This window comes from Anolis sagrei, chromosome Y, assembly GCF_037176765.1.
Source record: "Anolis sagrei isolate rAnoSag1 chromosome Y, rAnoSag1.mat, whole genome shotgun sequence".
NCBI lineage: Eukaryota > Metazoa > Chordata > Lepidosauria > Squamata > Dactyloidae > Anolis > Anolis sagrei.
Window position 1 is genome coordinate 3,740,218 of NC_090035.1, and position 13,966 is coordinate 3,754,183.

At 44.3% G+C, this 13,966-nt stretch overlaps 1 protein-coding gene across 2 annotated transcripts in view; it reads left to right on the forward strand.

Annotated features, from left to right (window-relative positions):
* The window catches only part of LOC137095195 (dual specificity mitogen-activated protein kinase kinase 3-like), a 106,155-nt gene that overhangs the window by 67,861 nt on the left and 24,328 nt on the right, over positions 1-13,966 (forward strand). For both annotated transcript variants that reach the window (XM_067461575.1, XM_067461574.1), the window contains exons 3-7: positions 974-1,043; positions 4,551-4,599; positions 8,312-8,425; positions 10,186-10,305; positions 13,096-13,212. In XM_067461575.1, the coding sequence (XP_067317676.1) occupies positions 974-1,043; positions 4,551-4,599; positions 8,312-8,425; positions 10,186-10,305; positions 13,096-13,212 (470 nt within the window). The remainder of the gene's footprint in view (positions 1-973; positions 1,044-4,550; positions 4,600-8,311; positions 8,426-10,185; positions 10,306-13,095; positions 13,213-13,966) is intronic.

Sequence of the window (13,966 nt, forward strand, 5' to 3'; positions counted from 1 at the left end):
CTGTGGGAAGTTTGGCCCAATTCTGTCATTGGTGGGGTTCAGAACGCTCTTTGATTGTAGGTGAACTATAAATCCCAGCAATGACAATTCCCAAATGTCAAGGTCTATTTTCCCCCAAACTCCACCAGGGTTCACATTTGGGCATACTGAGTATTTGTGCCAAGTTTGGTCCAGATCCATCATTGTTTTAGTCTACAGTAATCTCTGGGTGTAGGTGAACTACAACTCCAAAGCTCAAGGTCAATGCCCACCAAATCCAAAACCCAATATTTTCTATTGGTTGTGGAGTTCTGTGTGCCAAGTTTGGTTCAATTCCATTGTTGGTGGAGTTCAGAATGCTCTTTGATTGTAGGTGAACTATAAATCCCTGCAACTACAACTCCCAAATGACAAAAGCATAATTTTTTGAGTGATGGTCACTCCTTGTGTTGTGAGACGTTTTGTTGCCAAATTTGGTGTGATTTCGTTCATTGGTTCTTTTGTTTTTAAGGAACTCATTATGCACAGAGCATTTATAGATAGATAGATAGATAGATAGATAGATAGATAGATAGATAGAAAGAGATTTGACCTTGAGTTTGGGAGTTGTAGTTCACTTACATCCAGAGAGCATTGTGGACTCAAACAATGATGGATCTGGACCAAACTTGGTACGAATACTCAATCTGACCAAATGTGAACGCTGGTGGAGTTTGGGGAAAATAGACCTTGACATTTGGGAGTTGTAGTTGCTGAGATTTATAGTTCACCAACAATCAAAGAGCATTCTGAACCCCACAAATGATATAATTGGACCAAACTTCCTGAACAGAACTGCCATGTTAAACCACTTTGGGTCTCCTTTGGGAGATATAGAGCAGGTTATCAATAAATATAATAATAAATACTTGTATTACTATTACTATTATTATTATTATTATTATTATTATTATTATTATTATTAATAGTACTTGTTATTTTTCTCCCTCTCCAGGACCCAAGAAGAAAAGGCCGCCCATTTTGCAAATGCCACCAGCTAATAAGCAGTCGTCCGTCCCTCCAACGTAAGATCAGCTACATTGATCTCTTGTAAACAACTTCTATTGATCACAGGATGCTGAAACTGCCCATGTGTAATGATACCAGGGTTGAATGAAAAGTAATGCCTCCACCTTTGTTACTTGGGTTTGGATGGGAATATTTTAATAAATCAAACGCAGAAATAATCCTGAGAATGTGCCCTTTAACTCCCACTATTCACTTTCCCACATAATCACCAGACAATTGGATACATTTCTGCCAACGATGAACAACCACTATTCACCAGAGCGGTACCTATTGATCTACTCACATTTGCATGTTTTCGGACTGCTAGGTTGGCAGAAGCTGGGACTAACAGCAGAAGACCTTGAATGAACTGTGCAAGAGTGAACAAAGCTGAAAGTATTGTCGAAGGCTTTCATGGCCGGAATCACTGGCTTGTTGTAGGGTTTTTTTCGAGTTGTATGGCCATGTTCTAGAGGCATTCTCTCCTGAAGTTAGCTCCAGCAGACAAGAGTCCTTTGTCCCACCCTGGTCATTCCACAGATATATAAACCCATTTTTCCTAGTCCCAACAGACCTCACTACCTCTGAGGATGCTTGCCATTGATGCAGGCAAAACGTCAGGAGAGAATGCCTCCAGAACATGGCCATACAGCCCGAAAAAACCTACAACAACCCAAAGCTGAAAGTATTGTCGAAGGCTTTCATGGCCGGAATCACTGGCTTGTTGTAGGTTTTTTTTCGGGTTGTATGGCCATGTTCTAGAGGCATTCTCTCCTGATGTTAGCTCCAGCAGACAAGAGTCCTTTGTCCCACCCTCGTCATTCCACAGATATATAAACCCATTTTTCCTACTTTCAACAGACCTCACTACCTCTGAGGATGCTTGCCATTGATGCAGGCGAAACGTCAGGAGAGAATGCCTCCAGAACATGGCCATACAGCCCGAAAAAACCTACAACAACCCAGTGATTCCGGCCATGAAAGCCTTCGACAATGACATCTAATCACCTCTCAACAAAAGTTTGCTCTAGGCACTGTCAGGCCATTATATGCTAATCAAGGTGGTCAGTTGAAACATTCACACCAAGCTCCAGCAGACAAGAGTCCTTTGTCCCACCCTGGTCATTCCACAGATATATAAACCCATTTTCCTAGTTCCAACAGACCTCACTACCTCTGAGGATGCTTGCCATAGATGCAGGCGAAACGTCAGGAGAGAATGCCTCTAGAACATGGCCATACAGTTCGAAAAACCTACAACAACCCAAAGCTGAAAGTATTGTCGATGGCTTTCATGGCTGGAATTGCTGGGTTTCTATGAGTGTTCCGGACTGTCTGGCCATGTTCCAGAAGCATTCTCTCCTGACGTTTAACCTGCATCTGTAACAGGTATCCTCAGAGGTTGTGTTGGAAACTAGGAAAGTGAAGTCTGTGAGGATGCCTGACATAGATGCAGGCGAAACATCAGGAGAGAATGCTTCTGGAACATGGCCAGACAGCCTGGAAAACTCACAACAACCAAAGTGGAAACTCTTTAACGATGTGTTCCAATCTGGAAAAGCCTAGCCATCGTTTAATAATAATAATAATAATAATAATAATAATAATAATAATAATAATAGCAACAACTTGGGAAGTGTCCGACGTGTGATCCAATGCAACAGCCAGCACAGTGTCTGCTGTGGACTCATCTTATTTATTCATTTCGGTCATTTCTACCCCGCCTTTCTCACCCACGAGGGGGGACTCAAGGCGGCTTACATTCGGCACAATTCGATGCCCGCAATTACAATAAAAATGCAATAGCAATAACACAATAGATTAAAAACAGACAATTAATACAGTACAATACAACACAATACAATATCAACTAAAACGGCTCTATAGCCCACATTCATTGTGTTCTAAAATCCGTCAATCCGTTTAGCATTGCCATAGTCCTTTCCAACTCTAGTCATTATTACCTTGTTACCCTGCCAGACTACCCAAATGCTTGGTCCCATATCCATGTCTTCAGCTTCCTTCTGAAGGAGAGGAGGGATGTTGACGACCTAATTTCACAGGCGAGGGGCCACCACTGAGAAGGCCCTGTCTCGTCCCCACCAGCCTCACTTGTGATAAAGGTGGGGCCGAGAGCAGGGCCTCCCCAGAGGATCTTAAACTCCGTGGTGGGACATAGAAGGAGATACGTTCGGACAAGTACACTGGTCGCCACGGCGGCCATGAAGTCCTGAGCCGCCCCTGATAAGAAGGTCTCGGCGTGCACATTGAAATCTCCCAGCACCAAAAGGCACTGAGAATTCAACGCCATGTCCGAGATCACTCCTGCTAGCTCAGGTAGGGAGACTGTAGTGCAGCGGGGTGGTCGGTACACTAACAGAATCCCTAACAGGTCTCCTATCCTGATGCCGACATACTCAAAGGAAGATGATTGAGGGATGGGGCACCTGATCAGGGGGATAACGTCCTTATTGACCACCGCAACTCCTCCTCCCCATCTTGTGATGTTTCTAATAATAATAATAATAATAATAATAATAATAGCAACAACTTGGGAAGTGTCTGATGTGTGATCCAAACTAACAGCCAGCACAGTGTCTGCTGTGGACTCATTTATTTATTTCGGTCATTTCTACCCCGCCTTTCTCACCCACGAGGGGGGACTCAAGGCTGCTTACATCCGGCACAATTCGATGCCTGCAATTACAATAAAAATGCAATAGCAATAATACAATAGATTAAAAACAGACAATTAATACAGTACAATACAACACAATACAATATCAACTAAAACGGCTCTATAGCCCGCGTCATCGTGTTCTAAAATCCGTCAATCCGTTTACAATTGCCATAGTCCTTTCCAACTCTAGTCATTATTACCTTGTTACCCTGCCAGACTACCCAAATGCCTGGTCCCATATCCATGTCTTCAGCTTCCTTCTGAAGGAGAGGAGGGATGTTGACGACCTAATTTCACAGGCGAGGGGCCACCACTGAGAAGGCCCTGTCTCTCGTCCCCACCAGCCTCACTTGTGATAAAGGTGGGGTCGAGAGCAGGGACTCCCCAGATGATCTCAAACTCCGGGGTGGGATGTAGAGGGAGATACGTTCGGACAGATACACAGGACCGGAACCGTAAAGGGTTTTGTAGGTCAAAACCAGCACCTTGAATTGTGCTCGGAACTGAACCGGCAGCCAGTGGAGCTGACACAGCAGGGGGGTGGTATGCTCCCTGTATGACGCTCCGGTGACCAATCTGGCTGCCGCTCGCTTTGAGAAATAAATACTAAGCCATAATTTCCTGGAAACAATAGTTGCTCGGTTTTGGACTAAGCATAGAACATTTGCTTGATGGTATAGTGGTTTGAAAACAGTTAGTGGTGGCTCTTTGGGTCTGATAGTTCACAAAAACGAATCATGCCTTCGCTTTGCTATTTGTTTCCTCGATCCCGGTGCAAACCTGAACCCTGAACGAAATCTTGAACGGTGGTGTCAATAAGTCTTTTGCTTTGTTTCCTTTGCAGGCCTCCCAGGAACTTGGATTCTCGGACTTTTATTACCGTTGGTGAGAAAGTATGTTGCTGTTGTTTGTTTACTTGATTGCTACTTATGTATATGTGTGTGTATATATACTAATAGTATGATATACTGTTTAATGTATTATATTTATCATGGTGTAATGATAAAGTACAATATGTTTATTTATCGTATCAGGAGCGAAGCAAACAGTTGTATTGTATTTAAAAACAAAACAACAGACAAAACACAAAGTTTGTGAGTTTGGTAGTTGATTAAATGTCCTTTGACCAGTATCTGGCCCCTTGGAGTGCCTCTGGGGTTGCCGCAAGAAGGTCCTCCTTTGTGCATGTGGCAGGGCTTAGGTTGCATTGCAGCAGGTGGTCAGTGGTTTGCTCTTCTCCGCACTCGCATGGCGTGGACTCCACTTTGTGGCCCCATTTCTTGAGGTTGGCTCTGCATCTCGTGGTGCCAGAACACAGTCTGTTCAGCGCCTTCCAAGTCGCCCAGTCTTCTGTGTGCCCAGGGGGGAGTCTCTCATTGGGTATCAGTCATTGGGTTTGAGCCTGCCACTTTTGGACTCTCGCTTGCTGGGGTGTTCCAGCAAGTATCTCTGTAGATCTTAGAAAATTATTTCTTAATTTAAGTCGTTGACGTGCTGGCTGATACCCAAACAAGGGATGAGCTGGAGATGTCTCTGCCTTGGTCCTTTCACTATTGGCTGCTACTTCTCGGCTGATGTCAGGTGGTGCAATACCGGCTAGACAGTGTAATTTCTCCAGTGGTGTAGGGCGCAGACACCCCGTGATGATGCGGCATGTCTCATTAAGAGCCACATCCACTGTTTTAGCGTGGTGAGATATGTTCCACACTGGGCATGCGTACTCAGCAGCAGAGTAGCACAGCGCAAGTGCAGATGTCTTCGCTGTGTCTGGTTGTGATCCCCAGGTTGTGCCAGTCAGCTTTCGTATGATATTGTTTCTAGCACCCACTTTTTGCTTGATATTCAGGCAGTGCTTCCTGTAGGTATGATATATGATAATGTATAATAATATAATTGTGTATTATATATTACATGTAACATTACTAATAATATTGCAGTATAGTGATATGGTACAATATTGTAATATGTAATGCTAATAATACTCAGGGCAGATCCCAATGCACATATACATGGCAAACATTTAATGTCATTTAGACATACAACATATATAGACAGGCACACAGAGGCTATTTAGCTTTACAGCTCCATGAGAATATGCTTCGAATTCCACCCACCGGGGGAGCTGTTGCTTCACTATCCACTTGTGACACTGATGGAGTACTTCCTCATTCTTTTGCATGCTGCTGGAGAGTTTTATGGCGTCGTAAATTAGTTATATTAGCCTCTCCACATAAGTGGTACCACAGAAACTATATAATTTTCCAGCTCCATGAGGGTGTGCTTCAAATTCCGGCCACCGGGGGAGCTGTCGCATCACTGTCCACTTGTGACACTGATGGAGTACTTTCTCATTCTTTTGCACTGCTGCTGGAGAGTTTTATGGCATCGCAAATTAGTTAAATTAGCCTCTCATAAGCAGTGCCTAAATGTCCTACTTGACAAATGCAACTGTCTTTCGGGCTGCAAAGGTCAACAACAAGCTAGACAAATGGTTGGAAGCTTACTCCGACCCAGGCTGGCTTCAAACTCATGACTTTTCGGTCAGTGGTGATTTTGATGCAGCTGACTCTGAACCAGCTGCGCCACAACCCAGGTGTATATCCCATTAGCCATGTTGGCTGGGGGATTCTGGGAGTAATAGTCCCCAAAGTATGATGCCTTCGCTTTGCAACCCCCCTCCCTTTTCCCCCAGGCTCTCCTATTACTCTTTTGTAATTTTTCCATTGGTCTCGTAGTGACCTGGCATGGAAAGGGCGCTTGCAAATCATGTCCAGAAATAGCCATCGGCTCTCGGGTTCTCTTGTTACTCGCCGTCCCTGGAGCTTCCCGTTTGCAAGGGCTAAGAATAGAGGACTTTGCTTTGTAAGCGGCGGAGCCCATTGGCTCACTTGTCAGTCCTCCGGATGTTTTAGGCTTTGGCTCCCTGAATCCCCGGACCGGTGGCCAAGCTGGCTGCGATTTATTGGAGCCAAAATACTTACAAGACCAAAGTTTGACAACCCTCTAGGAGTCCTAGGATGCATCTAGATACCGCAGATAGATAGATAGAGAAAGAGAGAGAGAGATGATAGATAGATAGATAGATAGATAGATAGGAAGAAGGAGAGAGAGAGAGATGATGGATGGATAGATAGGAAGGAGAGAGAGATGATGGATGATAGATGGATAGGTAGCTAGGAAGAAGGAGAGAGAGAGAGATGATGGATGGATGGATAGATAGATAGGAAGGAGAGAGAGAGAGAGATGATGGATGGATATATAGGAAGAAGGAGAGAGAGAGATGATGGATGGATGGATGGATGGATAGATAGGAAGGAGGAGAGAGAGAGAGATGATGGATAGATGGATGGATAGATAGATAGGAAGGAGAGAGAGAGAGATGATGGATGGATGGATAGATGGATGGATGGATGGATAGATAGATAGGAAGAAGGAGAGAAAGAGAGATGATGGATAGATAGATAGGAGAGAGAGATGATGGATGGATGGATAGATAGGAAGAAGGAGAGAGAGATGATGGATGGATGGATGGATAGATAGATAAATAGATAGGAAGAAGGAGAGAGAGAGATGATGGATGGATAGATAGATAGGAAGAAGGAGAGAGAGATGATGGATGGATGGATAGGTAGATAGATAGATAGATAGATAGGAAGAAGGAGAGTGAGAGTGATGGATGGATGGATGGATACATAGGAAGAAGGAGAGAGAGAGAGATGATGGATGGATGGATAGGTAGATAGATAGATAGGAAGAAGGGGAGAGAGAGAGAGATAGATGATGGATGGATAGATAGATCTTGTAGTTTGTCTGCGTGATCCTCTTCTTATTCTCTTCTCCTTCTTATTAATTGTTCATGCTCATGTTTTCTTCCTTTCTGTTGAAATTGTTCACATGCTTATTATTTATTTATTTATTTATGTAAAACTTTTCTATCCCGATCTTCTCACCTCCATAGAGGGACTCAGACTGGCTTACAGCAAGGATTCAATGCTACTAATACAAGTTAAAACATCATACAACAATACAAGATTAAAACACATATAGATAAAATACATATATACCAAATTGCCAAGGTAAAATCATGTTCAACTCAGTACGCATATGTGGTCGCTCACTTTGGTCTGTAACCAGTCTCAGCCATTATTCTGGGAATGCTTCTTTCCATAACCAGGGTTTCACTAGCCTCCTGAAGGACCAGAGGGAGAGGTCAGATCTAATCTCGCTCGGGAGAGAGTTCCATAGCTGAGGGGCCACCACAGAGAAGGTCCTGTCTCTCGTTCCCACCAAACGCACTTGTGAAGGTGGTGGGACCGAGAGCAGGGCCTCTCCGGAAGATCTTAACGTCCTTGATGGTTCATAGGGGAGATTACGTTGGGAATACGTGCTTCCTGTGGATTTCAATGGCTTCTCTATGTGGTCGGACAAAGTGGTGGTCAGAGCGGTCCAGCATTTTGGTGTTCTCAAATATTCTGTGTTCTTTAGATCGTAGAATAACAGATTTGGAAGAGACCACATGGGCCATCTGGTCCATCCACTTGCCATGCGGTTTGTGTGTGTGTGTGTTGGTATTTCATGTTGTCATTTGTCTCTCCCAACCAACAGAACTTCGAAGTGGAGGCGGATGACTTGGTGAGCATCGCTGAGCTAGGAAGAGGGGCTTACGGCGTGGTGGAGAAAGTCTACCACGCGCAGAGCGACACTACCATGGCTGTGAAGGTAAGCGCACTCTCGAACGCAACACAATGTTCCATCTTTGTTGGAAATAGAACCTTGTACAAGCCTCTTATACTAGTTACTTGTTATGTATATAATTGTGATTAGTTACTATATTGTATGTATATATTGATATGCAGTTTTCCCGTAACTCTATGTTGTTTGAGGTTGTGGGAGGGACTGCAGACCAGGTGACCAGATTTGGGACTATTTGTTGGAGTGTTTGAGGATCGGGACATCCATAGGGAGAGCAAGGGCCTTGTTTATAAAGCCATTGTCCTCCCAACCCTGCTGTGAAACGTGGACTGTCTATAGGCATCAGACGCAACTTAGTTACTATATTTGTTGGAGTGTTTGAGGATCGTTGCATCCGTAGGGAGACCAAGGGCCTTGTTTATAAAGCCATTGTCCTCCCAACCCTGCTGTGAAACATGGACTGTCTACAGGCGTCAGATGCAATTTAGTTACTATATTTGTTGGAGTGTTTGGGGATCGTTGCATCCGTAGGGACACCAAGGGCTTTGTTTATAAAGCCATTGTCCTCCCAACCCTACTGTGAAACGTGGACTGTCTACAGGCGTCAGACGCAACTTAGTTACTATATTTGTTGGAGTGTTTGAGGATCGTTAACATCCGTTGGGAGACCAAGGGCCTTGTCTATAAAGCCATTGTCCTCCCAACCCTGCTGTGAAACATGGACTGTCTACAGGCGTCAGACGCAACTTAGTTACTATATTTGTTGGAGTGTTTGAGGATTGTTGCATCCGTAGGGAGACCAAGGGCCTTGTTTATAAAGCCATTGTCCTTCCAACCCTGCTGTGAAACGTGGACTGTCTACAGGCGTCAGACGCAACTTAGTTACTATTTGTTGGAGTGTTTGAGGATCGTTGCATCCGTAGGGAGACCAAGGGCCTTGTTTATAAAGCCATTGTCCTCCCAACCCTGCTGTGAAACGTGGACTGTCTACAGGCGTCAGGCGCAACTTAGTTACTATATTTGTTGGAGTGTTTGAGGATCGTCGCATCCGTAGGGAGACCAAGGGCCTTGTTTATAAAGCCATTGTCCTCCCAACCCTGCTGTGAAACGTGGACTGTCTACAGGCGTCAGGCGCAACTTAGTTACTACATTTGTTGGAGTGTTTGAGGATCGTTGCATCCGTAGGGAGACCAAGGGCTTTGTTTATAAAGCCATTGTCCTCCCAACCCTGCTGTGAAACGTGGACTGTCTACAGGCGTCAGACTCAACTTAGTTACTATATTTGTTGGTGTGTTTGAGGATCGTTGCATCCGTAGGGAGACCAAGGGCCTTGTTTATAAAGCCATTGTCCTCCCAAACCTGCTGTGAAACGTGGACTGTCTACAGGCGTCAGACGCAACTTAGTTACTATATTGTGTATATATTGATATGCAGTTTTCCCGTAACTCTGTGTTGTTTGAGGTTGTGGGAAGGACTGCAGAGCATGTGACCAGATTTGTGACCAGATTTGGGACTATTTGTTGGAGTGTTTGAGGATCATTGCATCCGTAGGGAGACCAAGGGCCTTGTTTATAAAGCCATTGTCCTTCCAACCCTGCTCTACGCCTGTGGAACGTGGACTGTCTACAGGCGTCAGGCGCAACTCCTGGAACGATTCCATCATTGCTGCCTCCAAAAAAAATCCTACAACTCCCAAAGCCGGTAGGGTTTGCTTGGCATTTAGGAAACTCTGGAGAGGTCTTGTATTTTGGTAATCTTTAATCATGCCATATTTCTGCTTCTTGCAGAGAATCCGAGCGACTGTGAACACTCAAGAGCAGAAGAGGCTGCTCATGGACTTGGACATTTCCATGCGGACAGTCGACTGCTTTTATACCGTCACTTTCTACGGAGCCCTTTTCAGAGAGGTAGGAAGAAAAGACCCAGAATGGTGTGGGATTTTCATAGAACCAATACTCCGAAATGCCAAAACTTCTTTCCCTAAGCACAATGCCAAGGACCAGATCTCTGTTTTGCATATAGCAGAACCTGACTCCCTGCACAAAATCCAAGACTCCAAAATGCACTCCTTCCTCTTCCCTTGAGAAAGAAGCCCCAAAGTGACCAATCTGCTCCCCTGCAAATCTGCCACTCTCCATAGGTACACCATCTCTCTCCTTCCCATGGAGCAGAGCATAGCAGTTGGAACAGACTCCTCAGGTCTGCCACACTTTGAGCATTATTAGACTGAGTCTTTTATAGAAATATTGTGCTGACATAGTCCCAAAGTTGTAAATTAATGACAGACATCTTCCATCCTGACTCCATCTTAGTTTCCTGGCCAGATGTTGACTCTTCTTGATTGGTGTTGACAAACACAAGGCTTGTGTTGACTTCCTTCTTAACATTTCTTTTACCACTGTCCCAATTCCTATCAGAGTTTACATTTCAGCTCTTATTAGCAACTTTTAATTACAGTCCAGCAAGCAGGTAGTTAGTCATTGCAGGCCTGTTGTTGGCAAACATAACGCTTGTATTGACTTCCTTCTTAACATTGTAAACATTTCTGTTTTCACTGTCCCAATTCCTATCAGAGTTTACTTTTCAGCTCTTACTAGCAACTTTTAATTACAGTCCAGCAAGCAGGTAGTTAGCCATTGCAGGCCTGATGTTGATAAACACATAAGGAATTTATTTATTTATTTCTGCTACTTATACCCCGCCCTTCTCACCCCCGAGGGGGGACTCAGGGCGGCTTACAAAAAGAAGGCACAATTCGATGCCTATATCCAAATACATACAAATATAAAAACAGTTACAATCATTAAATAATTAACAGATTAAAAACATCAATATATAGCACCATAGCATAGTAATAAACAATCTCATGGTCAGTGTTTCGCATTCCAAGGTCCAACAGATTCTTCATTGTTTGCCCATCATTATGGCAAACATTTCCTTAACTTAGAATCATAGAATCCTAGAGTTGGAAGGGACCTAATGGGCCATCCAGTCCAACCCCATTCTGCGAAGAATTGAGAAGACCCAGAACGGTGTGGGATTTTCGTAGAATCAAAACTCCCAAATGCCAAAACCTCTTTCCCTAAGCACAATGCCAAGGACCAGATCTCTGTTTTCCATACAGCAGAACCTGACACCCTGCACAAAATCCAAGACTCCAAAATGCACTCCTTCTTCTTCCCTCGAGAAAGAAGTTCCAAAGTGACCAGACTGCTCCCTTGCAAATCTAACACTCTCCATAGTTACACCATCTCTCTCCTTCCCATGGAGCAGAGCATAGCGAGCGGAGCAGACTCCTCAGGTCTGCCACACTTTGAGCATTATTAGACTGAGTCTTTTATAGGAATATTCCGCTGACGTCGTCCCAAAGTTGTAAATTAATGATAGACGTCTTCCATCCTGGCTCCATCTCAGTTTCCTGGCCAGATGTTGATCTTCTTGATTGGTGTTGACAAACACAAGGCTTGTGTTGACTTCTTTCTCAACATTGTAAACATTTCTGTTATCACTGTCCCAATTCTTACCAGAGTTTACTTTTCAGCTCTTATTAGCAACTTTTAATTACAGTCCAGCAAGCAGGTAGTTAGTCATTGCAGGCCTGGTGTTGATAAACACATGGCTTGTTTTGACTTCCTTCTTAACATAAGGAATGTTGCAAACATTTCCTTAACTTAGAATAATAGAATCCTAGAGTTGGAAGAGACCTCATGGGCCATCCAGTCCAACTCCATTCTGCTAAGAAGCAGGAAAATTGCATTCAAAGCAACCCCAACAGATGGCCATCCAGCCTCTGTTTAAAAGCTTCCAAAGAAGGAGCCTCCACCACACTCCGGGGCAGAGAGTTCCACTGCTGAACGGCTCTCACAGTCAGGAAGTTCTTCCTCATGTTCAGGTGGAATCTCCTTTCTTGTAATTTGAAGCCATTGCTCCCTTGTGTCCTAGTCTCCAGGGGAGCAGAAAACAAGCTTGCTCCCTCCTCCCTGTGACTTCCTCTCACATATTTATACATGGCTATCATGTCTCCTCTCATCCTTCTCTTCTTCAGGCTAAACATGCCCAACTCTTTAAGCTGCTCCTCATAGGGCTTGTTCTCCAGACCCTTGCTCATTTTAGTCATCCTCCTCTGGACACATTCCAGCTTGTCAATATCTCTCTTGAATTGTGGTGCCCAGAATTGGATACAATATTCCAGGTGTGGTCTAATCCAGGCAGAATAGAGCTTGGGGAGCATGGCTTCCTTGGATCTAAACACTTGACTCCTCTTGATGCAGGCCGAAACCCCACCTAGTCCACCCACCTGACACTTGAAATAATCATTTTCATATTTCTTATCAGAGTTATTTATTTATTTTATTTATTTACTTTATTTCTATACCGCTTTTCTCAGCCCTTAGGCGACTCAAAGTGGTTTTTACTTTTCAGTTCTTATTAGCAACTTTTAATTACAGTCCAGCAAGCTGGTAGTTAGTCATTGCAGGCCTTAATATTTTACTGGTGCTTCCAAAATTATTAATTGCATCCATACATCCTTCCAGTCATTCCCACTCATCATATTAAATTCACATTTCCCAAATCTGCATATTAAATTTTTGTGACACATTAACCCATAAGTGTGGATGATCGACTGTTTTCTCAATCATTGTAGTTAAGCAATAATGTGTTGTCTCTCTTTCTCTTCGCCTTGTCCTTGTTTTCAGGGCGATGTCTGGATCTGCATGGAGCTCATGGATACGTCCCTAGATAAGTTTTATAAGAAAGTCTTGGAAAAGAAGAAAACCATCCCTGAAGATATCCTGGGGAAAATCGCCGTCTCGGTGAGTTTCCACCTTTCTCTCTGGCAGCATTCGAGGTATATATTGGGCCCTCCCTCCAGGTGTTTTGGACTTCAACTCCCACAATTCCTAACAGCCTTAGCTCCCTTTCTTTTCCTTTTCTCTTTCCTTTCCGCTTACGCGGCAGAGGGGGAAAAGGAAGGGAGATAGATAAGACCAGTTGTCGTCTGGAAATCAGCCAGAACTGTAGAGAGGCCCAATGTTTACCCAGGCTTCTCCAGGCTCACGGGAAGGCAGGAAAGTTTACTCCCTTCTCCACACTCCAGTTTGCAAGATAGTTTCACACCTTCTGCGGCTAATGAGATAGATAAGACCAGTCACCGTCTGGAAATCAGCCAGAACCGTAGAGAGGCTCAATGTTTACGCAGGCTTCTCCAGGCTCATGAGAAAGGCAGGGAAGTTTACTCCCTTCTCCAGGCTCCAGTTTGCAAGATAGTTTCACACCTTCTGCGGCTAATGAGGAGATAGATAAGACCAGTCGCCGTCTGGAAATCAGCCAGAACCGTAGAGAGGCCCAATGTTTACGCAGGCTTCCCCAGGCTCATGGGAAGGCAGGGAAGTTTACTCCCTTCTCCACGCTCCAGTTTGCAAGATAGTTTCACACCTTCTGCAGCCAATGAGGAGAATGATAAGATCAGTCGCCGTCTGGAAATCAGCCAGAACCGTAGAGAGGCCCAATGTTTACGCATGCTTCCCCTGGCTCATGGGAAGGCAGGGAAGTTTACTCCTTTCTCCA